Source organism: Mugil cephalus, chromosome 10, assembly GCF_022458985.1.
Source record: "Mugil cephalus isolate CIBA_MC_2020 chromosome 10, CIBA_Mcephalus_1.1, whole genome shotgun sequence".
NCBI classification, from domain to species: Eukaryota; Metazoa; Chordata; class Actinopteri; order Mugiliformes; family Mugilidae; genus Mugil; species Mugil cephalus.
The window spans coordinates 12909865-12935755 of NC_061779.1; the positions used below are offsets into that span (position 1 = coordinate 12909865).

At 42.9% G+C, this 25891-nt stretch overlaps 2 protein-coding genes and 1 long non-coding RNA gene across 7 annotated transcripts in view; 1 reads left to right on the forward strand and 2 right to left on the reverse strand.

The window, feature by feature from the left end:
- The window catches only part of grm3 (glutamate receptor, metabotropic 3), a 36797-nt gene extending 32420 nt beyond the window's left edge, over positions 1 to 4377 (forward strand). For all 5 annotated transcript variants that reach the window (XR_007113545.1, XM_047596545.1, XM_047596543.1 and 2 more), the window contains one exon: positions 853 to 4377. Coding sequence is in view for 3 of the 5 variants with exons in the window: in XM_047596543.1 (XP_047452499.1) it covers positions 853 to 929 (77 nt within the window). In the remaining 2 variants the exon portion in view is untranslated. The remainder of the gene's footprint in view (positions 1 to 852) is intronic.
- Positions 4378 to 6683: 2306 nt separating this feature from the next.
- elapor2a (endosome-lysosome associated apoptosis and autophagy regulator family member 2a) lies at positions 6684 to 18659 on the reverse strand. The gene is made up of 22 exons (XM_047597407.1): positions 18368 to 18659; positions 16803 to 16923; positions 15295 to 15484; positions 15063 to 15210; positions 14584 to 14673; positions 13359 to 13464; positions 13121 to 13273; positions 12155 to 12243; positions 11882 to 12062; positions 11643 to 11771; positions 10647 to 10737; positions 10447 to 10549; positions 10220 to 10357; positions 9320 to 9583; positions 9058 to 9231; positions 8784 to 8970; positions 8515 to 8611; positions 8323 to 8424; positions 8115 to 8241; positions 7786 to 7964; positions 7463 to 7631; positions 6684 to 7379 (listed from the first exon to the last, which is right to left on the reverse strand). The coding sequence occupies exons 1-22, from the start codon at positions 18464 to 18466 to the stop codon at positions 7311 to 7313; spliced, it is 3006 nt and encodes a 1001-aa protein (XP_047453363.1). The 5' UTR covers positions 18467 to 18659; the 3' UTR covers positions 6684 to 7310.
- A 3121-nt stretch (positions 18660 to 21780) lies between these two features.
- LOC125015183 lies at positions 21781 to 24699 on the reverse strand. Its single transcript, XR_007113562.1, has 2 exons — positions 24622 to 24699; positions 21781 to 24288 (listed from the first exon to the last, which is right to left on the reverse strand). It is a non-coding gene; the product is annotated as an uncharacterized LOC125015183 (long non-coding RNA).
- Between the last annotated feature and the right edge of the window lie 1192 nt (positions 24700 to 25891).

Genomic DNA, 25891 nt, shown 5'->3' on the forward strand with positions numbered 1-25891 from the left:
GCCTCACTTCACTTTAACGTCCTTCATTGACGTCTTGACATTTCCAGCGTTTGCTGATATTCAGTGGAATCCTTTCTCCACAATATAACAGTTGGTTGCATGTTGGCTCCATCAGCTGATGCTGTGTTTTGTGTTTGTGACCGAAAAGCTCAATTTGAACTTCAGCAGTACTTTTTTTCCCCCCCTAAAACTATTCTGGTTTACCCAGAATTTCTGTGCAGACCTCAAACGACAACTATTGTTATCATGAGGTCTCGGGTAAGATATTCTCCCTGATGCTTCCTGATGTGTGCCCCCTTTGTAGCCATGTCTTGGCTTATGCCCAGCAGACCTGCAATTTTATCTGATTGTTTTCTTAGTCTTTCAGATGTTGATGTCTTGATTGTAACAGTCCCTTATAGCTGCCATTTCATAATGTCATTTTTCAACAGTGGAAATTGCTGGCTAGGAGCACTTGGATAGGTTTTATAGGTTTCACTTGCCTGTTAGACATAAATTAGCTTTATTTTAAGATCCTCCGCAAATTGCTAAGAGCAGGTCAGAGTTGTTGAGTGTGTCAGAGAATTTCAACACCTAATGTCTGCACAATGGGTGATTTAAGGCTTAATGACATGATGGCGTAATGCGACTTTCCAAGCAGAGTGCTCCAACATTTTTTTACACATGCCAAAGTTACTGATCTTTAAAATATTTTTTCCCATATTAAACAAATACTAGCACCACATTCATGTTACAATCCGACTTTTATATTTTAATGAAATATTTTTGTTGCTTTGACACCAAAAGGTCTAACATCCAAGGTTGATTTCCGTCTGCCTTTTTAATTATCTTCTCCTTGTTCCGTTTTTCTAGCTTCTGTCAGCGCCCACTTCGTCCCAACCGTGTGCAACGGGAGAGAAATTGTCGACTCCACCACTTCCTCTCTGTGACCAGGTCCAGTCCGCCCTCCAAACCCTGTCCCTGCGACTGTTAACCAAGCGATGACCATTATCCCCGTCAACCCTCTTTCCCCCCGCGCCGCATACACTCACACACGTTAACATTCACACGCACACAGACAAACACAGACATCTTCCTTGTGGACTAGAACTGTATCGTTTCACAAATGTAGAAAGTGTGTAACTATAATTAAATTATTTTCTAGGGATGTATATACATGGAATCGACATTGTTGTATGTAGAGAAACAAAACAACAAAAAAAAAGTTTTTAGGAGGAAATTTTTGGAGCCTTTGTTTTTGATAGCTTTGTTATGACGCTGTGTAAATAGACTTGCGCTTAATCATGGTAGGAGGGGCCGTGTCCCTCAGTCTGGATGCACATTTGTGGCTCTGCTTGCCTCACCTGCAATACCCCACAGACTTTTTATTCTCATGCTTTTTTGTAGGTCTCATTGTAATAACTAATTCCGTATGCATTTCTATTGTGTATCTGTACATTTGTATATTATACAACCGATGGTTCAAACAGCACAATGTGGACAGTCTCGTGACCCTAGGATGAATGTGGACTAAAGTATAAACAGCATAGGCTGGAACAGCTCGAACGGACTTGTACAAAGAACAAAAAAAAAAAAAAAAAAAAAATCCATAACAGTTTTCAGTTTGAGCATTCATCTGTTCACATCTCGACAGATGTGCGCTGCATCTTAGATCTATATAAGAACCTATTGTGGCTGTTTTTGGAGGAGAACATGTTTTGCTTTTGATACAAATGTTCATTTTTTTCTATCTCTAATCATGGAATCCCTTTATCTAAATGGCCATAGTTCCAGACATGTGTTCACCGAAGCAACGGTGTTTTGCTCCACTCTGAAACTGCTGCCTCTTTGGATATCTGCCGTAATGGATTACTAAGAATAACTAATAGCAGCTTCTTTGCCTCAAAAACTGTCAACACGGACCATGCTGCAATAGTTCTGACCGCAAAAAAACAAAAAACAAAAAACAAATCTGTGTCTTGTCCGGTAATTATGAACTTCACGTACTCTGACGACTCAAACCTTGATGGAGGATAATGGCCTGCTTTGCTGAACACATGTTGATTTTTTTTCCCACTACAGGGGAGTGGTAGCCTATGTTTTTTGTGCCCCGTAGGTACAGTACGTGGTTTGATGTACAGTATGATGTTCTGAATATGGCTATGTGCCTTAACGTATGTTTGATAGTGCTCCAGGTAGAGGTTGCAAGAGATCAGTTTTGCATTACCAGCTGCAAATCCCTGTTTGGTAAATGTAAAAGTGCCCTCGGTATATGCTTCAGGGCAACACTATGCGATTAGTTTTATTCCCTATCAAGCCTTCTGCTTCTGATTGTTTACCTGAAGTATTGGAAAACTGACTCTCTAGGCTAAAAATGACTTTCTCTATCATCTTTTTTTTCCTTTTTTTTACATCTTAGCAGCTCCAATAAAAAGAAGGGAGGGGGAAGAGAAGCTCATATACAGTACGATTAAGATGAAGTCACTGACTTGTCGACTTATTGAAGTGTGCGGTTTACATGTCTGTGTTAAATGTGTTGATGTTGAGAGGCGCAGTGGAGCAGCTGGCTTCGGCAGTCCCAGAGAGGCTCACGGGAGAGGAAGCCGAGCACACAGTGTCAGCTGCTGGCAGATCCCGGCTAACAAAAGGATATTAGAGCAGAACTCATATGCATAACATACATAAGATTGATCAAAACGCCCATACACTCTCACGTTCCACTCTCTGTTTGTAGCTGAAATTAAGACAGACTCTCCACCGGATGATAGTTGTGAGTGATGTGGTGGCGGATAAATGACAAGATGTTAGTAGAAGAGAATTTAAGCATCCTAAATGAGCGGTCTAATTTAGCATATCTCCTTTTAAAGAGTGGACTCTCGTGCAATAATTTATTGCTATTAGGATGGTAGTAAATTATTAATGAACTGATCTTAAATGTTTACATATGCTGTCTAAAATAAAGTGTGACTGTTACAGTTGTGGTTTTCAAGAAAATATGTGATCGGAATCAGTTATTTTGTTTTCTCCTTTTCCTGCAGAAGAGCATTTGTAATCAATTTCCCAACGCGTTAGAACTCATACGGACGATGCGGGGAGAACTGTTGAACGTTCATCTCTTAACTGGCTTTCACCTTTGCACAGCCGGTCTCCCGCAGCCCCCTGTGATTATCACACCGAATGATAGATTGAAAGAATTTCAGAGGATGCGCCAAGATGAGTCGACCTACATTGGGCCATGTGTCTTAGGTGCAGGGGGCTGCGGGAGAGAGCGATGTGGCAGAGCAGAGGGAAGCTGCTGCTGGATTATGTAAAGCACTCCCACAGCCCAGAAGTCACAGCGCTTCTATGGAAGCTCAAAGCATCTCAGAGATTCGCAGTCTTTGTTAGAAGAAGGCTTAGCCATTCACTCAGTGGTCCTGCTCCCACAAGATACACCCAGCATGGCAGGTTGCTATGGACAACCACCACTCCATCCGCTGCTGGAATGTCTATTTGTCTGCATGAAGGCAAGGTTGGGAGGAGGGGTGAGGAGTGGCCGAAAGAAGAGGAACAGAAAGGGTTGCTGGTTCGGATTCAAATTGGCAGCGACTGATGAGATTTGGCTCAGCAAGGCCCTGTACTATACTCAGGACTTATAATGGCCTCACAAATAGAACACTTAACCCTGATTCTCCTCTCATTTAGTCCAGTCTAGTCTCGGGCTCTCACAGTCTTCTTCTGACCCCCTCTTTCACAAAAATCGCTTCACCCCTTCACCTTTTCCCTCACCAACTTTGTCCACCTCGCCTCCGCTCCATGTGTGAAACTTGCCACCGAGTCAGCCTCAGCCAAGACCACCTAAGCCAGACCAGCAGACTGGGAGCCCACAGTTGAATTGAAACACTTAGATCTGGGTGCCCACTGCAGCACATGCCATCAAGGCCGGCCTTGAGGAGGTTGGAAAAGGAGTGAGGGGATCTTAGATAAAGGCTTTTGAGAGTGTGTGGGGAAACAATAAATTGGTATTCGCATGTAGTGAAAATGCACCGCTTTGAAGTGCATCACATTATTGAGTTTATCATTTCATGTACCCGGCAACTGTCTCTGGAAGCTTCCTTAATTAGCTTTACTCATGAATGTCCCTTTCAAACAGCAAGGCATCCACTTTGGACATTGTTCCTCTATTCAGCCTCTGCCAACTGCCATGTGCTTTACGAAGGTTCTCTGTGTTATGGCCTCCAACTATACAACAGAATCTGTCCTTGGCCCCTGGAACAAGACAGGATCTCTGCAGGCGACACAAAGCCGAGGTCACGCTGAACTCTGGAACTGGCCGATCACAAAGCAATAGTTCCGTGTTAATGATATGTGCAATAATGAGGCTGTGATGACATCATAATAAATAACAACAAGCAAACAGCTGTTTGTTGTCGGCTCGTCCTTCTGCCCGGGCTGCTCAGGAAAAGTAGTTCAGTGGGTCTGTGCGCAGGATCTTATAAACCTCAGCTAAGTTTGAAATGTCTACACTATAGATTCATCTCCTCAGCCCCTCTCCGTCACTTTCACACACACACACACACACGGGCTCTGTTCGTAGTGTGTGTTGGCAAATGTTGAAAGATGGCTTCTAACACTCTGTCTCATCTGTTCCCTAAGTGATGGCACTCCAATTAAACCATCTACTAGAGAGCTCGCTGCCTTAGGACAATGCACTCCAGTGTGTAGGCTGAGACTGCTGAACTAAGACGGACTGAAAGCCAAAAGCAATGAGATAAAAACAGTGAGAGAAAAAATACACAGAAAAGACACAGAGAAAAAAAAAGAAGATAAAGATAGGGTATTTTTTAAAATAAACTTCTGTCCTACTGTGCTTTCACTAATAGTAGTCTATAATAGTCTGAGTAAAGTGTCAGTGTAAAAAGAGCAGGGTTTTAAAAAGTAGCCAGTAGTCATCAAAAGTTGTCATTTTGTTCATGAAAATATATATTGTGACATGTTGTGGTCATTGCTGGCCATGTATTTATGTTTTCATGGTTACATCACAATTGCTACAGTTTACTTTTTTTTCTTTGTTTTTTGTCAGATTTGGAGGTGTACTCTTGTTGTGCCCTAGCAGTGATCCCCCTCTGGTGGTTACTTCTGAAAATTGCACCGATAATTGCTACGGCCTGATTAACGTGTGTGCGTGCATGTTAGAAAGACTTATCACGGGTTACTTTTGTTTCAGATGCCCGTTTTAATATTGTATACTTGTAATAAAGCAGTTCAACTGACATAGAGGGTTTTTAAATTAAAACAAAATGAGAAATTGCTTTTGAACTTTGTTTTTACCGCCCTCTGCAGGACGGTTCAGTGAAGGCCAGTAAATACCTGAGAAACGTGTCTCGGAGCCTCAGGGACAACGAATAATTTATATTTGCGTATATAATTATATATTTATATAATTTTAGATAGCTCTGATATTAAACAACTAAACAAAGGAAGAAGGAGAGGAAGAAGACAGGAGCCCCCATATTCCTGGTTACATTTTAGATTGGCCCTGCCGGTTATTTTATATATCTTCCAATTATCACCATTCAAAGTGCTTCTCAGACTTGGAATGAGAAGCTGAAGTTTAATTAGTCCCATCAAATTTGTATCATTATTACACTGCCTAAGGTTTAATTTAATTTTCTTGATTTTTTTTTTCTCCTTTCGGTAAAATTGTGTAAAATTCACATGCTGCATATCAATAACTCAAACCATGACACTATGCAGGATAAGAAACCTCCTGGTTGCTACGTGGCCTCATTTAATCATTTAAAAAATAGCAGACTCTGACATTATAATAATTATCATAATTTTGAGAGTGATACATCATTTTGCTGTTCCCTCAGCTTGTAGAATAATAACAGATGTTAGCTTTGACCAAAGCTGATGAAATAGTTTAGTAAGAAACAGTGACAGAAGGTTTTGAATTACTGAAAGATTTCATGCCACAGAACAAAAGAAATATTTTCATAGATGAAGGATATTCATTCCATCCCTATGACTTGAAACTGGAAGTACAAGTTGATCAGGAACATTGGTACTCTCACTCCCATAATTGATAACATGTTACATTAGTTCATGTGATTAATAATATACATATATATTTTTTAATCAAGGAAGTGAGCTTTAAATCACTACTTAATCCAGTTTTCAAGAAAGCTTGGAGGAACTAAGTCGTTCGGCTTGCATTAAATCAGCGGCTGCACCACAAATCAAATCAAAGCAGTGATTATGCTGTAGCGACTTCTTGTCACTATTTCATTTACATGACTGTCGAGTGAATGTAACTAATGACATCCACTGCAGTGTTATTAATGAATACTGCTCTCATGATGAAGCTTCAGTATGGGATTAATCCCATCTGTGTAACTAAGTAAACACGGAAAACTTTTGTTTCAAATGGAATGCTTGACATTTAAAATAATAAATAAATAAAATTAATATACTTCAACGCTTGTCTAACAGCTGAGCCAAAAATGTACTTAGTCGTCTGCGTTTTCAGGATTTATTAATGGACTTTTGGTTCCAAGAAAATCCCAGATTTTCAACCACACTACAATCAAAAACGTATTAAATTGTATCGCATTGAATCTTTATTTATCCACAGTGCAAGTTGGACCCTTTTGTCTCCAAGCCCTTAAGAGGATTTCCTAAAAGAGTCATCTGACAAGGTAATCAATCAAAAAAGAGTCCACTTATACATAAATACATCATAATTTATTTAACGTACGTGGACATTCCACACCACAACCTCAACAGCATAATATGGCATTTTGAAAAGGTCAGCAGATCTCCTCATTACAATGAACAAAGAAAAAAAGAAACCGATGAGATATAGGGTTTATATGGCCAGAACAAACCAATCTGTGTAAACATCTACAGGAGACGGAAACACTGACCACGGATGAGCCTTGTGGCAAAATACACCATGGATGTCTCAGAAATATTAGACGGTACGCAGAGCGAAATAAATATAAACGCAACATCTCAAATAGGTCCTCGTCTTACCCTGAGCTCTTTTAACAACCTTCTCTGACATCAGTTTGAATCAGAAAGTTATCAGGAAGTGCCTGTCACACACGCCTGCTTCACAGTACTATGCTTTGAGCTGGAGAGCTGTGTCGTACCAAGCTTTAAGGCCGCCGTGTTAGTGTGACTTCTCTGATCCTGGTCTAGGTGAATGATATGTGTCTGTATAAGTGTGTGCGCACACAGTTGGTACTCCAGGTACCAAAGCTTATAAAGGGGACGGTTAGTTAAAGGGGTCACTCAGTGGAAAGTCTCTTTGAGGGTCCGATTTCTCCCCTCGGTCCGCCTCCGCTCTAGCTCCACACCAAGGCTTTTGAATGAGAGGAGTTCAGCTGCACATTTTCGTACTTCTCTCCATTTCCCTAAGATAAGGAGAAAGCATTTATTATTTTGCAGCACTTAAGAGACCACGGTGAGTTAATAATAGCGATGCCGTGACCCTCACCTTGGATGCTATGGCTTTGAGTTTGCCAAGTAGTGACGGCTTTGTGTACACAACCTCATCGTCCATGTCTCCCTCATTCTCCCCCTCCATCACAGCACAGCTGTCAGCCACTGGCATTTCGCACTCCTTATTAGCGGACATCACCAACCGCGAGTACTTATACTCCAGCCTAGCACAGATAAGAGTGACAGAATCAATACTGCAGGAGCACACCAGAAGGGGAATAATGTGCACATGAATACTGAGAGAGGAACGGAAAGTGAAAGAAAATAATTAAGATGGGAAAGAAAAGGATTTTGCATAGGCCGAGAAGTGAACAGTACCTTTTGTTCTTCTTCCAGAAATAGCAGGTGAGGGAGACGAGCAGCACCGCGGTGAAAGCTCCCAGACCTGCACCGAGCCGTATCCAGAAGTCCATTCCCTCACACGGCAAGGTTTTCTTTTCAGGCAAGGTCACACCTCCCATGCACAGCTTTGGTTCATTCCACATATACAACAGGTCCTGAACATGCACACGTTGCATTAAATTAAGAACGTACCCAAGAATGAACATACCCCAAAACCAGTCTTATGATAAGCCGGGTATAAAATAAGATATGAGTTCTTAGTCAGTTGTTTTATTTCAAATTATTTCACACACACGAACACACACCTGATGTTCTCCCTTGCAGACCCCCTCTATCTGATGGTAGTCGCTCTCTGTGCATGTAGGACAAGCTCCCGGGCTCTCCCATAAGAAACGAAAGGTGCAGCCGTCGCATGTCCCTGCAGGGCACTGACTGAAACAACCAAACGCACACTTTGTTACTTCTATTCCACATCACAGCGTAGAGAAAGGTCAGAGAGAAGTAATACTGTACTTGGGAACTGAGAGCTCTCCTTTGGTGCTCTTCTCCGGGTTACAGCGGAGAGTCACCACCGCGCTCCGACCTGATTCGCAAGATGAGGTCGTCTCCAAGGACCTTTCAGAGAAAAAAAAAGCCAGAACCTTAAAGTACAAATCCCTTTTTTTTTTTTTTTTTTACTGAAAACAACTGTGCAATTATAAATACCTGTAATAGAAGTGGACATCAGGGACTTTCATGGAGGTCTTGGGATACAGCTCTGGTCTTGCCCTTATTCCATCAAGATTGTCCTCTACAGTCGCTCCTGTTGTTAACACATTTACCCATTCATTTGTGCACACTCTTAAATCATATCTCTTGTGTAACATAAAAGAGCGGCCCTTGCACTTGTCTTTTTCTTATCTTGTAAAGCAACAATAGAAGTATGAAAAAATGTCCGAAATCTCTGCCACTGTCTCCTTCTTTTGTTCACTAACCCAGGAATGTGTCAGCCAGATTAATGGACTGCGAGGAAAGTGCTGTCTGGAAGCCTCGTCCACTAGCTGGGATTATTGTTGACTGACAGATGAATGTCTTGACAGCATTGGCCCCTTCGCCTTTCTCTCTCTGGGAGTTGGTGATGGATAGGTCTGTTACATTATCGGTGCATACTGCCAACTGACCCTGAAATAAAGGAAAAGAGCAGATGGGAAAGGTATTCATTTGTGCTCAGAAATGTTTAAAATAGAGTTGTTGTTTTTCTTTGCGCACCTGTGCTCCACAGAGACTGATGTTGAAGTGGTGGAAGTACTTGGTTCCCTTGGACGTAAAGCTCGGCCCGTTCATCAGTGATCCCGTGGATCCAAGGAGGCTGAAGTCGAAGGTCAGAGTGGCATTACCCTCCGTGTGAGTGAAGTGACAGTCGCTGTAACAGCCCCTGTGGTCCTGAAAAACATAAACACAGGTTCTTATGATTGAATAGTTACTCAAAACAAGGATTAGGTAGACTCATTCTCTTGCATTAGCGACAAACCTTGTCACTCTTGCTGCCTGGTCCACAGGATTTGCAGGCTTTGGGGCCCGGCGAGGCGTGAGGGACAAGGTACGTGTTAGGGGGACACTCTGTGCACTGGCTGGTGTCCGTGTCTATGTAATGTCCAGCTGGGCATGGCACGCATGTAGAGCTGGAAGGTTGGGTGCTGAGAGCGCAAACCCTGCACCCAGAGGACACCCCGTCTATCGCATTACTCACAGTGATGGAGTAGATGCGCGCCACGTCGTTGACATACTGACGCACCTGAAGGACAGGGAAGGATGAGTTGAGAAATACCTTTTTGTGTGTGACTAATAAGTGCTTTTGGTGGAACTAACTTTGTCCCAAAGCTCAAACGTTACCAGCATTTAGTCACGTTTAACAATAAGTACTGCCTTCACTTTCCAGCAAAACAGGTGCCTTAAAAGAGCACACTAATGCCAGCCAACATGAGCGTACAAGATAATATGAGAGCACAAATGCTACAGCATGAAAGTAGCATATCTAGTTTGCAGATTGTCACGCCTCAGAAACTAAACGGAAGGGATCATTGTATTGAGTGTGGACCACTAAAACAAAGATGATTCAGCCACAGATCAGGCCAGATTTACTGATCATATGACAGTACAAGAGCTCAATGATCCACTTTGTGTTTGCAGAGCCGGCTAATGCGGAAAATAAATGAAAGCGTGCCATTATAAAATGAACATGACTCCCTTCTGCTGATCATAATTTCTTTTCATTAGCACTCATCGTTGCAAACGGTGTTATATGTAAATTTATGTGAAGTGTGTGGATGTAATTAATGCGCACCTTATAAATAGCTTTTCTTCACTGACACTCCTTATGTGATTTATGATTTATATAACAGTATTTGAATATCTGAGAATGCACTCTTACATCAGAAGGCTGGTTGGTCCTCTGGAAGGCCCACGTGTAGGAAACCGAAGCGTTCTTTGTCATGATGTGCGTGTAGGTCTGTCTTGTCTTCGTTCTCTCCCATGACTCCACCACAGCGGTGCTCTTCCTGTTTACATCCTAAAATATATATATATAAAATGTCTCCTTCAAGCATCCGCATAATAATGTACACAGCAGCAAACACACATCTCAGGAGTTGATCTCACCATCATGAAATAGAGCTCACAGTCAGCCGTGCACATGGTGTCAAACTCAAATGTGATGCGACCATATTCTGTCCCTGACTGGCTTGACACTGACGTAGGAAGCCTGGTGGACAATTCAAACAGAGAGGAGAGGAATTAATCACAACAGAAGGAAAACAGATGCAGTGAAAGATGCAAACTGAAACCCAACATTTACTTACTTGAAGCCAGGAACGTGAATGTTGAGGATGAGATAATCATTATCCGAGCTTCCTGCTCCGCTCTGGATGTAACCACCTGCCACCTCCCAGCCTAAAGAACAGGGCAGAAGCACAGTGAACTCAATAACATTAATGATTTCATTACAGTGTAATGTTCTTCTGGAAAACCGTGGTTCCTGGTAATTATGTGGATGTGACTTTAATACCCATCACGCCCTGAACATTGCTGCACACCAAGCACAACCCGTCATAATGTTATGGCTGATTGGTATAACATTCATGCAATGATACCTGGAGTAACCTGGACCAATTTCCATTAAAACAACAGTTATTCTGGCAGAAAGATTGTAGACAAGATGAAACGGCTCCAAAATGTGCTCATTAAAGAGCCTAGTTGGCAGATCTTGTTATCTCTGGACAAAACCAGGCTAGCTATTTCAAAGCTGTTTCCTAAGTTAATAAGCTAATAAGCCAGAGCTAGTTAGCTGACCTTATTTATCATAAAGTCACATTCTTTTCATCTAACTGACCCTTTGGGAGCTTTCTGACCACCAACCAGGGGTCTCCTGCCTTCCTATGTTACTGTTGCTAGGTTAGACAAACTCTAGCAATGCAAGGGTCCATTCCCACAGAAAAACATTGAAGACCTGTTGACTTAAGTTAATATTTAACTAAACTAACTGAAAAACATACAACCAACAACTGAAAACTAGTATACTGCAAACATAAGCACAGTCGCTGAGCTTAGCAGTCTCGTCAGTCACCTCTAGATTCCAGTACAGGATTGAAATTAAAAACTGCACCCCCCACGTGGCTAATGGTTGTCTAACCTAGCAATAACAAAGTTGGGACTCGATAACTCTCCAGTTGGTGGTCAGCAGACCAATAAGGACAGCAAACAGTAAATTCTCAGCAGAGTAGAAGGAAACAAAGACCAGAATAAATAGAGAATGCCCTGTTGGACATTTCTTGATAATAAATAAATAAATAACCCACCATTCATACTGTCACATTTGGAGTTGCCCACATTGAAACATGAGGTCTTCATGTTAGAAGGAAGAACATTCCACCATTTGTACTCGTAGCCCAAGGTTGGCTCAGTGCCTGCTGGACACTGCTTACATGCTGTGGAATACAGAAATGAAAAAAAAAACAATTAGGAAAACAGGAGGCAAAAACTTAAGTAAGTGAAGAAAATGGTAAGGAGGAATTTAAGATTTGAAGAGTTTCAGTACGTTTCATCCCATCAGAAAAGGTCCCAGGTGGGCAAGGGGAGCAGGTGGCCGTGTCATTGTTATAGAAACCAGGGTTGCAAGGGGGGCAGGGCTCCCGTTCTCCGCTTGGAGGCAACGTCTCGGCTTCAGGGACATCCTCAAGACAGATCTTAGGGTTGATCCATTTATATATGACATGTGTCTGAAATTACACAGAAGTAAAGTTCGGTCAAACAGAACACAAACTGCAATCGCGCACAGAGTCAAACTGAAAAGTGGCCTCGTTCATCTCACCTTGCCTTCGGAGTCACATGCTGTGTGGATCTGGGAATAGTCCTTCTTGGAACAGGGCGGTCTGTCCTTGCACACGGCTGATCCCTCAGCTTGGAAGAAAAACATACGCTCAAGTACAGAAATTCTTTTAAAACAGCAACTCTGACTATATTTCAGCATTCACCCATAACCCCGCAAATACTGCAGCATTTCAATAAATAACAGCCTTTCTCAAAGTCACCGCAAACCACTCTACGTACAACACATCAAACCAAATCATTATACTAGACAAATCCAAAAGAAACTGAGAGCCACTCAGTTCTTATGAATTGCAATTCAAAGTAAAACCATTATGTGACACAAGATGGGAATGCAAATAAGGGCCTTCCTGGCAGGAGAAACCAAAAACCACAACAGTGAGGAACATGTGGTACAATTTGCATCCATTGGTTTACTAAAATAAATATGTGATATGGGCTGAATGTGCTAGCCTTTTGCAGTCACTTGAGTACTAAACGAAGAGCAGATTTCTGTCATTACAACAATCATTATCCTCTAATGTATCTGGGTTTGACAGCTCTGCCACTCATTGATTGCTTCACATGCTGAAATATTTTAAAATGGATCCTGCTGAGAACCACATGCTAGATACCTTTATCCTCATTAACAGCACATTCAAAAGTATAATGAAGTGGCTTTAAAACAAGAGCAGTATGTTCACTCAACCATCTGCCTGAACCACATACTTCCTTGCCGTCACCCAAGCTCCCCATGCTGACCTAACAAGCACATCTTCTAAAGTTTGACTAATGTGGTTGAAAATAGGACACGCTCCGTCTTTATGCTTTGGATACAGAGACATGTGTTATGTGGCTCCACGAGCAGCAGTCATAGCAATTAGGCTACACTGAGCACCGCAGGGCAGCTTTGTGATCTTCGCTCTGAGGATTCAGTACAGATTTGCAAATATGCGCCTACTCTCCATACCTGCATACTGAGTGGTGGTGTTACAGGGCGTACAGGAACTGGCACCATGGCCAGAGTAGGTGTTACGAGGACAGGGTTCACACACGGAGGAGCCTGGGAGTCGACTGAACGATCCCGGCTTACATGGGAAACACTCCGATGTGTAAGCAACACCTGGCGAAGGAGCACAGCAACAAGAGGAATAGATTTTAGTGTTTGCTAGAGAAAAGGAAGGAATACATAGAAAAATGTCACTGACCTTCAATTTGAATATTTTTCAGCAGAACAGGCTTCACCACTTTGCTCGCCATCAGAACGCCTCCTGTTCTCCAGTAAAGGATGTTGGTGCCAGATTTAAGGTTGACCTGGAACACACGTATTCATGCATCAGCGGTTTCACATGGCCACAGCCAATGTAGTCCCCAAGTCCCTGTGGAGGGTGATGCCTTTGTGTTTTTATTGGACATGTCTTACAGTCTTAGTCACTTGCCCCAATCAGGCATAACATTATGACCACCTTCCTAATTTTGTGGAGGTCTTCCTTGTGCCTCCAAAACATTTGCGACTTTGTGAGAGAATGGACATGGGCCTCCTGAGTGTGTCTGGAAACAGGATGTTAGTGGGGGACTTTGAATCTTATGGGTTAATGGGAGGGGCCTCCTACAGATTGTGCCAGTGCATCCCAGATACTTGAACACCTTGTGTTTGTTTTTTTTATGTTTTTTAAGTTGTTCCTTAACCATTTTTTTATGTATATGCCTGTAGGAGTGTCATTGCTATGAGGTGGAGAATTGAATGCCAGATCCAAAAGTTTCCCAGCAAAACATGTGTTGTGAAAATATGGTCACGCACCAAGGAGTGCATCCATTGAAATTCTCTCTCGAATGTTTTATTGCATCACTCCTTTATCAGCAAGACTACTCATCTGAAATAACCTGAATCATCCTGGTCATCTTCATCAATCAGTTCGAACACAGAGACCAGACTTGGAGCATGTTTTTGCTAGTAGCTAGCTTCCCTGGATCCAAGTCACCAGCAGATTTTAAGCAGAATAACTGGTGGAGGCATTTATAGGACACTAGAGCCAACCAATCACAGCAGACTTGGAATTTAAGGAAGGGTGTGTCAGTGCTGCTTTAGTTAATAAGTTATTTCATTTGAAAATGACCTTCAGAGATCAGCAGCACAGCAGTCAGTGTTTCGTTACATAATATTGTTTGACTTGAAATGGTTTAATGACAAAACTGTGCATAGTAAATTGCGGCGCAGACAGATTTATGTCGACACTCTTTTCACAGTGTAAATGGAAAGTTACTGGAGAAAACAATAACTGGTGCAAGTCTCTTTCTGTGTATTAACAGGCTTCCTGCTTGTCTCCACCCACTGGCTGCTGCACAATTTATTTATTTTGGAAGGCTGAGACAAGCTGCCAAAGATCTGCCCTCTGCGTGTCTACTGTTCATCTTACGGCGTGAGACATTTACCGTGTGAGTAGCCCATTCGCCGTGATTGGTGAGCTTGAGCCACTTCGCGTCCGCAGACTGATCCATCTCCTGACACTGATCGTTCTGGATCTAAACACACACAAATGAACAGCATCTGTCACACGAACTATCACTTCCTTTGAGGTAAAGTTTAATTACTAAAGTGCACAGTGGGAGCATTCATTACTTAAACCAAATAGGCGGGGAAGAATTTAAGGTTGGCATGGTTTTATTTATAGGTACTGGAAGAGTGACCATCATCTGGAAAATCTCTAACTAGACAGTGATATTTTTTTACCAGATTTAAGACATGAAACTGATATGATTCATGTTATTTGTGTGTTTGGTGGTTTTCATGACAAACTGACATTTAGACAATTGATAACAGATTAAATATCAAACTGACAGATGGATATAATTTTCCTAGAAGTATACCAACACCCATGCACAGGTATGCACTGACAGAGAAAGTGACTCACAAAGAACTCAAACAGCATGCTGTTGTCTGGATACTGGTACTCGAAGCTGACAGAGCCCTTTTTCTTCAGATGGACAGCATAGATGAGAGAGACCGTGCATTCATCCCTGTTGGACTCCAGATAGTTTCCCTGAGGCAGCCAGGAGGAACTGCAAGGACGATAATATAATTTTTTTTTTCCACAGCTGATTTATAATGACACTTTCAGCTTCTCTCATGCCTCACTCACTAACCTGTTGCAGGTGACTCTGCCATCTCCGCGGGGACCGTTTTCGAGGGACGTTGCCAGGCTGCTAAATCCAACAGGCATGGTATCCCATTGTTCAAAGCGGATACCGCTGCCAAGGGAGTAGCTTCCTGCCGCACACGGGGTACACTCCTGAGCTGACATCTCCAAGAACTCCCCAGCCTTGCAAGAGAAGGCTGTGGGATACAGTAAAAGACACGCATTAAAGAATAGTCATTTCCCAGCTTTCTTTTTTCGTTATGCTATGAAAATAATTCAAATATGGCGAAGCAAGTAACTGCTGCGTTCAGTAGGAACTTAATCCTTACATCCTGTTACACGCTGTGTCTGTCGCTGCACTTTTTCCACAGAGCAATCATGTCCTCTGTATAATGCCAGTGTTTTGAGAATGTCAGCTTTTCTTCATACCTGATATCTGATGGTCAGATGTCATGGTGATGCTTCTACATGCTTCAAGGCAAGTGGCATAACAAAAGAAATGCCATCTGTGTAGCAAGAAGGGTGTCTTAAAGTTCTTGCAGGTAGTATAAATTTTTAAAACAGCATGCCAGTTGATTTGGGATACGTAAAATGGCAGAGATAGTCAGTGTGATTGCTATGAGGAAGCAAGAGTGTGTTGTTCTTTCTGAGGAACCTGACGAGGAAGAAGGAAACAAAAAGGTCAACTCTCCTTCTTAAACAATGCACCAGTGAAGGAGGCAGAATGAACTATGCAGATTCCACCGGTGATAGCTGAGCCATTACTAAGGCAGCGATTCACTGGGCAAACCAGTTGAACCAAACTTGCATGGCCACTTTTTGAGAGCATCAGCATAAAATGAACCGACCACACCTGCCAAACAACAACAAAAACAAATGTAATACTCCCTGTCACTTAACTCTTATTCAGATATGTATGTTACAAATTCTGAGAAGATTTTTCTTTTTGGACCATTCAAAAGCATCAAACTGGCTATAATTTTATTGTAACAGGTCATGTCTGGGCGGGGTGGCACACAGGACCAGGCCATCCTTGAGCATCTGTGGCTCTAGTTGTTCTGGTGCATTCTTTAATAAAGTAAACAGCAGACCGACTGCATGAGGCATGAGTGGCTCTTTTTTCCAGAAAAAGTGATTCCCTTTCACCTCTTTGCTGTGCAACTTTTCGGCCCAGATACAGGCGAGGTGAGGCAGCTCATTGCTAGTCTGGTTTGTCCGTATCTTAAGAAACACACATGAGTGTTTGTCGGCAGGGCAGTGTACACCTACATCAACGACTTCCTGGACCTTTATCTGACGCATATAATAACTCTATGCAGCAGAAAGTGAGAGAGAGTTTTTTCTCTGGGGTTACTGGACCACAGCTTTGCTCTATGGGTGTCCACACAGGGTTGGTCAGGTTGTAGTGGTAGAAAGAATTTCAGCTACTGATAAGAAGGTGACACATCAACGTTGGCGCGCACACACACACACACACACACACACACACACATAGAAAGCTCCTTTCCAACTTACTGCACTCAGTCCCCCGTACTGGTTCTGGTAGTCCAGTGCAGGCGCCAGGGCTATGCGGGATGGCCACTCTCCACCGAGATCCTGTGCTGTCGCACTCTGTGTACTCATAGTAGTACTCAGCCTGCCAAGCAAACACGAGAAAACAAATGCCAAAATGAAACAGCCATCACAATAGTCTTGGACCTAAAGTAAGCACAAATGTAGGCCCCGGGCAGGGTAGTAAACATCACGCTTAAAGGGTTCTCAGTCTCTTTCTGAACGTTTCCTGGGTGGATGGTGTTAATGCATTAGCAACCAACACTGAAATCCACCTCCATAGTCAGCTTTTCACCCTTCACAAAACACAAGTGCCAGCAAAGGTGTTATCTCTCAAGCTCCTAGCACTCTTCTGCCTTGGATACACAACATACCATCTCCATGGCAATGGGAGTAGAGGCAATGGCAGCAAGTGGACTTTAAACCTCTCATGCAGGAACACAGAGACATATGATTATTGCAAGTGAGAGTGAAACAATTAGCTTAATGTTTTTTTTTGTGACTAGACTGAGCTTCTCCCCATCCTTCCGTTTGCAGAGGAGGGCTGCCCAATTTCTGGCGGTTTACATAATGTTGCTCCTTGAGCCAAACCAGATTTTGACACCCCCATCGTGTGCTGTTGTGTGTGTGTGTGTGTGTGTGTGTAATGTTTTTTTTCCTGTGTCTGTGGATCTGGTGGCAGAACCAAGTCACACAATGATAAAGGACGAGAGAAATGAGACCAAATGGGCAAAGTGTTTTAACGGAGAAGTGGCTCGAGACAAGAAAACATGATTGTCTTGTGAGCACGCTAGACCCTCGTTATGGCTTTTAGCTCCCACAAGAGCTGTGGTCAATCATTGATGTAGCAGTCGTTTGATATTGACACTTAAATTCAGCAATAAGGGAGAGTCCTCTTTTCTGAATGCATCTTATTATATTTCAAGGCAATTTCAAAAAAAAAAAAAAAAAAAAAAAAAAAGAGCGACTGAGGAGCTAAAGCCAACATCACAGTGATTCAGCTCCAAACAGGCCTTAACTGGAGGGGTTGCAGTAATCTCTGTCAGTGTGAGAACGGAGATTGGGCTAATAGAGGAATGTTGCTCTTCTATCTTGGGACTGTGTCTGTATGTGACCGTGCTGCCAGCCTTGGTCTGAGGAGGTGTTGAGCTGAGCCAGAGCAGCGGGAAGGAAAGACGATGTCCATGCAGGAAACTGATAACAGCCTTAACAGAACTAAGTGATTGAAGTTCAACATACACCAGACCCAGTCACAGATTCTCCTCCATGTTGTTCAGATTTATTATCCCCATGAAATTAATAAATAAAAGAGAGCGCTGGTTGAGGCGTCTTTCCAACTGCTGCAAAATTATACCACAAACCGACCCGGAAATGTGTCATCAATTTTTAATCCTATTTATTGGTCAGTTACTCTCCTCGGTGTGTGCAGCCATAGTAGATAGTTCGTGCATTTTTTTTAACCACTCTTATATATCGGGCTTTAACAACAGAAGCGAAGGCGGTGATGAGCGTGATCGATTGTGCCTCACCTCACTACACTGCTGCTGCTGTCCTTTGGCCCCGTCAATCAGCCAGAGCGCACAGAGGATGAGAGCGCAGCGGGCGACGAACCAAGCCGCGGACCGCATTGTTGGAAAAACAAAACAAAAATTAAAAAGAATAACGGCAGCTAATCCGGGTGCAACGCTTCTATCATAGACCTGAGTGCGATTGGCGCTCGCTTAAACACAAGTCGACACCTGCTTCTATCGCATCTTGTTTGCCAGATTGTCACCCGGCCTCCACCTGCGATTATCCTCAGACTGTGTGTGTGTGTGCGCGCTCCAGTCCAGAGCTGCCTCACCCAAGCTGGGAAGAAAAAAACAGCACTTCCGGTCACGGTTTTCAAAGTAAACAGCACATCGTGAATGAGGCAAAAGAAGCGTTTATTTTTAGGTGCTTATTTTGTTTTTACTGCAATTATGATATAATATTTCAGTATGCACACCTTTGGTGGTGTGGAAGGTAACGCTCCCCTTTTCTTTAAAATTAACACGTTTTTTATTTTATTCTGAAGGTCGAATAATCGTGTCCTCTGTCTATATCTCCTAACTTGATTCCTCTGTGTAGATGGTGTATGGCCGTCGGCTCTGACGCGACTGTGATGTAGGATAAATGATGGTTTGTTGTCTTCCGGTAATCTGACGAAACTATAAAATAATAATTCACGAAATATGGGCGTTACGCGTTAAATGTAAAATTCATTTTTCCAAAGCCAAACGAACAGTTTGAGTTGTCCACATTTGTTTGGGTATATCCCTGCGAGGTTGGAGACTGTGCCTCTTCTTGTGTTTGCACAGCAACGTAGCTCAGGGATAGATGCAGCACGGTGCTCATGAATCCTAACGATTCTTTCAATTCATAAGGATGACCGCCAGGGGGAAACAAAGCTCTGCAACAGTCCAACATTGCTCTTGGTTATAGTAGGTGCTTTGGGTTGGCCACTGTTTGTTGTATCTATCTAGTTTGTACCGTCAAAATATTTGGTATTAACATCTAAATAATCTTATTTAAAATATTAGCAATGTTTATCTTTCCATCATGGTGCTGACCTCAGATTGTATGTTAGCACCTCTATAATTCTCTATAGTTTTCACCAGTCATTCAAATATTAGAACTGTTTAATTTGCTGTGTACTTTCTGGGCTTTTTACAAAAAAAAAATAAAAAAATTCTAAATAAATAAAAATACAATTACCTTACGATTATTTTGAATCAAGAGGAGACTTGGTGTTTGGCTGTGGTTCAAAATGAATCAAAGTGTTTATATGGAGGGGAAAAAGTATTTTAAAAAATGATATAAGCAGTAGTTCCAGAGAAAACGCTCCCACACGCTACACTATTGACTTGCTTTCCTGCGAGAACTCGTGTGGATAATTTATGACATGCTGCATTAAAGTGAGTCACAAGCACTGTCAGAGGTGATGGGACTCCCCTTTGTTCACGACAGGCAGGATGATTCCTGCTGTTACAGATGGCTGGTTACAATTGTACCTGTTCTGACAGAATTTACCCTTTCAGATATTGATTACACTGAAGGAAAGTTGGCAGTTTGTTCTGTTTCTGGGTAGCAACAGTATCTTGGTTTCATCTTTTTAAATAGGTATACAGTAAAAACATAAGGTAAATTTGTAAACTGCACCACACCCCAAATTTCCCCTATGGCTGAGATAAAGCGTTGTACAGTTGGTTTAAAAATTAATCACTGATGACGCTTAAGTAATAGATGTTTGTGATAGAAGTTTTATTAGTTGTTTAACTGCACCCAACACCACATTAAACACCCCCAAGCCTGCCAACACAGTAAAAACTAGAACACTGTGCTCTGCCTTGTGTCCTGCTGGGATTCATAGCATTTTGGCTATCTTATGAAAGAAGCAGTTTGACCAGAAGGCCATGCTGGATAAACTATTGATGCAAGTCTGCTTTATGTGATTGTATGAATATTTAAGCAGCCGTCGCCCAAAGGTTGCTGGGTTTCTCTCGTCTCACTCTTTCTGAGGAGTGATGCCAGTCCTCCATCTCTCTCTCTGTCTCTCTCTCTCTCTCTCTGTTCTCCTTTCTCTTTCTCATCAGAGGCCTATCACTTACGGTCTTTGCCTGTAACTTGACCTCTCACATTCAACCATCTGTAACTCTCCAATAACCTTTACACCCTGGGCCGCTGCTCCGTGATCGGATGAGTTCGTTTAACAATTGTGTCGAAGTGTAGGGCGAGCGCATTAGTAACTGACCCCGAATCAGGCGGTAACCAGAGTCCAGGTGGACCAGCGTGTGGCCCAGCCCCATCCGCAAAGCTCACAACACACCAGGGACTACCTGGCTGAGTAACGAGACACCCAGCAGCCCGCACACACACACTCTCTCACACACACACACACATAAAAACCCTGGGATACTCATTGACATGCAGGTTGTCAGGGAGGCAGACAAGGAGCTGTGAAGAGCTGAGGACAGGGCGACACTGGACTGTATGCCAACACAGAAAGAGTGGCTGAAGCTAATTAGAAGTAACCTTTTTGCCGTGGAAGAAAGAGAAGATGGCGTGATGACAGATCAACCCTCTGACCGAGACGCCTGACACAGTGTTGACTTTTAGGGATGCACCGATCAGACATTCAGCTGTAGCTGCTTCTGCACAAGCAGTGCTTCCATGACCCAAGTAGTTGAGGATGTTTGTTGGCATGGATGAAACTTAATGTCTTCTCTGGATACAGGATCATTTTTATTTCAATAATTCCTTCACAAGTTTGTAAAAGTCTATTATGTTTAAAAGAGGTGTATAGCTGTGTGGCCCAGACTCTACTCTAGTGCTTGATGATTGACACACCTCAGGAAACTCCAAACCTGCCTAATGTCAGTGCAGTTAGGATTTATTTTATTACCTCTCATGGTAATTTCTGAATCTACCAGCATGCATGGATTTCCTTGCTCATCTCTAGGCCATTGTTTTGGTAACCCATCTGATGCTGACACCGACCCAGCACCTTCTGTGAAGTCAAACAACTCGAGGCGCAGCACAAATAACCACGGACTTCCAGCAGCAGATCCAGTCACATCCCAGCCAGAAACCCTGCCAGACAGCCCACAGGGACATCAGCACAAACAGCCTCAGAGGACTCGCAGCCGCGTCTCCGCCCGCTCCTCCAGGAGCAGAAAACTAAATGGCACCGACTCTGTCTGCTACATGCAGGGCAAAGATGAACACCCGTGCTTTGAGTCGCCTCCACCCTGCCATATCCTCTACGAGAGCTCAGGGGATGATGAGCTGGAGCTGGAGTGTAGTCCTGAGCTGGAGCTGAAGTATCCTCATATCCCCAGACCATCCATCATTATCAGACACCCTAAGGTAAGAAAACGGAGGGCAGTATGTTCTCTTTTTAACTGATATTTTTATTCATAAATAAATTAATAAAGTTTTATTAAAAATATATAAATTAATAATTTTATTTGACAGACATGAATTCATGCACTATGTTCATGCAGTTGATTAAACTACCACAAGGGGGGGTATTGAACCCAAAAACAATCATTTATCCATTCTGCAGGGGGTTTACAGAGAACAGAGGCTCATCTCCTTCTGACTGGATTAAAGTCATTCATTTCTCAGTTGAGTGAAACCAAAGTCTTTCTTCATCAATGAAGCGTAAAACACTGGAAACTCCAAACACACATGTACACACACACACGCACGCACTGTGGTCAGAGTGTTCAGTGACTGTAGATAGGATGTCAGTGAAATGTGTCCTGAGCTCCTTGTTCAACATGATCTGTGTGTCCTGATCTCTCTAAACACAGTTGTCAGTCTGTGTGTGTGTGTGTGTGTGTGTGTGTGTGTGTGTGTGTGTGTGTGTGTGTGTGTGTGTGTGTGTGTTTCTGCGAATTTCTGCTGAAGATTTTTCCTCTTTATCCTCTTTAGGGGGGAGGGCGACACATGTTACGTAAGCTGTGTCCACAGGCTCTGATCAATAATTCTGATTAGCAGTGGAGACTCCAGAATAATGAGAAGGAGGAGGGGCACGTTTTAACAAAAATCCTGGAATGTCAAGTGTTCGTTACTTCATCCGAAAGGAGACATCTCATCAGCAGATGTTCAGACATCTGTTGGGGTTGATCCTTTCTAGGCCAGAGGATCGTTATTTTGACACAGGCTAAGTTAACAAATGCGCCGTGAAAGTATTAAACGCATGGCTGATTTATTGTGACTGCCGGACACAAGCTTGGTGTGAGAATTTTATGCTCCTGGACTGACGCAACGCTGAGTCAATTGTCATCACTGCTCCACATATAAACTCACCCATTTATTACCACAGGCTAGCCATGTAAAGAAACCTTCACCCTGAAAAACAATACAGCTTCAACTACAAACCTGTTTGTGTACATACCCATACCCTTCCCACAACGTAGCTATGAGTGTGCTGAATCACGGTAAGTTACACAGCCGAGCTGGTTGAGCACATGATTCTCACTTTCTGCTGAAACAGGAAAGAAGATTGCGTGGTGTTTACTTTAACAAAGCAAATATTAATAAAGTGCAACGCGTGGGTTTTCTTCCCCCATTGGCAGCAGGTCTGATGGAGCCTGACTGACCTGCTGGAGCAAAGACACGATCTTATCATGTGCAGCATTCTTTATTTATCAGCTGACCACTCACAGCCGACGGCCATAATGAGTCCTGCCCTTAGTAATGTCCCCTCTGTTCCCCCTGTCAAGTGACTGAATGTGAATACACCAGCAGTTAATGACAGGAGGGCGTTATGTGAGAAGACAAAACAGTACAGTATGTGAGGTATAAGTGTGTGACTATCAGAACTTCTGGGTGCCAGTTCAGTGTGTCACACCATGCGTGTAATTCTTCAGACCTAATCATTTGTGTTTTTGTTAAGGCTTCCAGCACAGCAGATGCAGCTTTGATCTTGTGGGCTGAAAGGGTTTATCTTATTGTGCGTGTTGCCTGCGTGTTCATCTCTGTGTGTGTGTGTGTGTGTGTGTGTCACGGTATCAATGAGAGATAAATCCGTCGAAGCATTTATCTCCAACCCCTCCCTCGAAGCCGGACATGTTTATGGTAGGTTTCCTTTGTTCAGAGCTGACTGCTGTCATATCGGACACACACAGGAACAAAGATTACGTGGTTCATAAACCAATGCTCAACACACATGCAGAGCTCCAGACGATAGTAAAAGATTATCTAACACTATTATTAGGCAAATAGAGGGGTTGGTTTGAACAGGAGAGCAAGGAACGTGGACACCCCTCAGGACAATCATTCTTCACTCAGTTTGTTCTGACACTGACTAAAAGCTGGCATACTTAAAAACATAAAACATGACATAGTGATTTGTTTTTTAGTTGAAACAGACATTTAGTACTAAATTATCTTTATATTAGACCTCTTCCTAGCATTATTACATGTAGTAATCAGTAGCATTACGTTTTATTTCTATATTAGGTAAATAACGTAAGACAATCAGTGGATATTATTAAATTGTGCTGTCCTCAATTTTAGTGAGTAATGGTAATGTGTAATTTATTCCATGGAGTGTATAAAATTAGGCTATGTACTCAGATCCTTGGCTGCGCCTTTTTATCACCACATAACCGCACCTTGCTTTACTCTGCCTCCTCAGGCATGTGCTTATTGACGTGCCACCGGTCATGCCTGCTAGATTAATGTGTTTGTTATGCAGTGACGACCTTACAGTGACTGACAGTATCCTTTTGTGTTCCCGTCCCACGCACTCCCCTCAGGAATCAGAATTCCAGGAAACTGCGTCTGACAGGTCGGACTACAGAGAGACAGGGGACGGAGGGTTATCAGGTATGGAAAACAACACGGGCTTCCTCCACTTTGCTTTCCGCTCCCATCAGCACCTCCAGGTCTTCCATGGGTTGAGTTTTCGGGCACAGATCTGGAAATGGAAACAGGCTTGAGCTACCGTCCGCTGACAGAAAAACAGCTTGGATTTTTTTTTGTGTAGAGAGAGACATATTTGGGAAAAGAATGTCTCGGAGTGTGAGGAAATGGTCGGGTTCATGCAGCCTTGCCCCCAATGTGTCATTAAAGAAGAATTTTTGTTCCATAATTTGTCTAAGAATGGCTGTCTGTAGAAAATACTGATTCAAAACAAATCACAGTGTTTGACTTTGTGTGTGTTTAAGTGCAATGTTGTGTGTGTGTGTGTGTGTGTGTGTGTGTGTGTGTGTGTGTGTGTGTGTGTGTGTGTGTGTGTGTGTTCCCACACCTTGCCAGGATGTCTGAGACGAGTTGAGTGCTGGCGGTTACCTTGGCGATGAGTCATGGGGCAAAGCAACAGGGAGGGGTGGGGGGCTACAAATGGGTAAAAAGGATAGAGTTGAGTGGCTGATTAATAATGTGATTGAGTGTGTACATTGTGCGCACATACGTACGTCTGCAAATGTTAGTGTGAGTCTGATCGTGTGCCAGTGGACAGTGTGTAACAAAGGCTTGGCCCGCGCACTTCAAGGCTGCCCCGGGTGCAGTCAACCTCTCCATCTTTTGTTTCCTAAACCAGTTTTATGAGATTACAAAGAATGGAATTTTTAGGTGGAGCTTGGGAGACATATATATATATCTCACAAAATATGCAGGCCGGTGTAAAAAAAACACCCCAACTGAACATTTGGTATTTAATGGGTTTAATTCTGAAGATCTTCCTGATATTTTATCCATCCTTTGCATTTAGCATCTGTACATACGATTCATGTAGGCGAGGGGACAACTGAACTACACCACTGTCATTAGTGCTCTAATAACCCAACACAGTTGCTTTTAAAGGATTAACATCTTTAACTATGCCTCTGTGCCACAAGCATAACAGCCTACGCACACAGAAAACAACCAAAAACAAGAGAACATCTGTTACATGTTGCTCTCTGAGATTCACATTGCATTAACACAATGAACCCTGTAAGACTGGCGACTGAGGTCTCTTTATGTCCAATGCGAGAAATTTAAACAATACAAGCACACTTTTGTCCTCACCCCCCCCGCCGCCTCACCCATACGAGGATAAAACAGGAAAGATTACGATGCACCAGGGGGTAAAGTAAGTACAGAACCTCCTCTGTCTCTTTCTCTCTGCCACATGCGCCCAATTGTCACACTGACCTTGATTTCCTGCGGTCACGGTGTGTGCGTGTTATTGGAAGGGTCTTCCTGCTCTCTGCGTTGGAAATCCTGCTTATTCAGCTTATTCACACAAACACACACAGGCGAGGGGACGGACGCGAGGAGGGACGTGCATCTCCTCACTGCGGCCTGCGTCTCCTGTAGGGGTTTACCCAGACCTGTATCCTCTGTGCCTGTTTGGCCTTTGCACAGTTTATGATTAACCTTTAAGATAGTCCCACCATTCAGGCGTCACGTATGTTGTCTCTGTTATAAAGCGTGTTTGATCTGTAGGTTTGCACAAAAAAAAAAAAAGCTTATCGTGACTTTGTTTAGAAACTATAAAGGGCAGATAATAATGGCATTTGCGCACACTTGCAAAA

Excerpts from the sequence above, each read along its gene's own strand:
- elapor2a (XM_047597407.1), bottom strand. The coding sequence starts at position 18,466 with ATGCGGTCCGCGGCTTGGTTCGTCGCCCGCTGCGCTCTCATCCTCTGT. Across the intron at positions 13,465-14,583 it reads GCGAATGGGCTACTCACACG|GTCAACCTTAAATCTGGCAC; the intron begins GTAAATGTCTCA and ends CGTGTGTTCCAG. Across the intron at positions 7,965-8,114 it reads TCTGCAAGGGAGAACATCAG|GACCTGTTGTATATGTGGAA; the intron begins GTGTGTGTTCGT and ends GTGCATGTTCAG.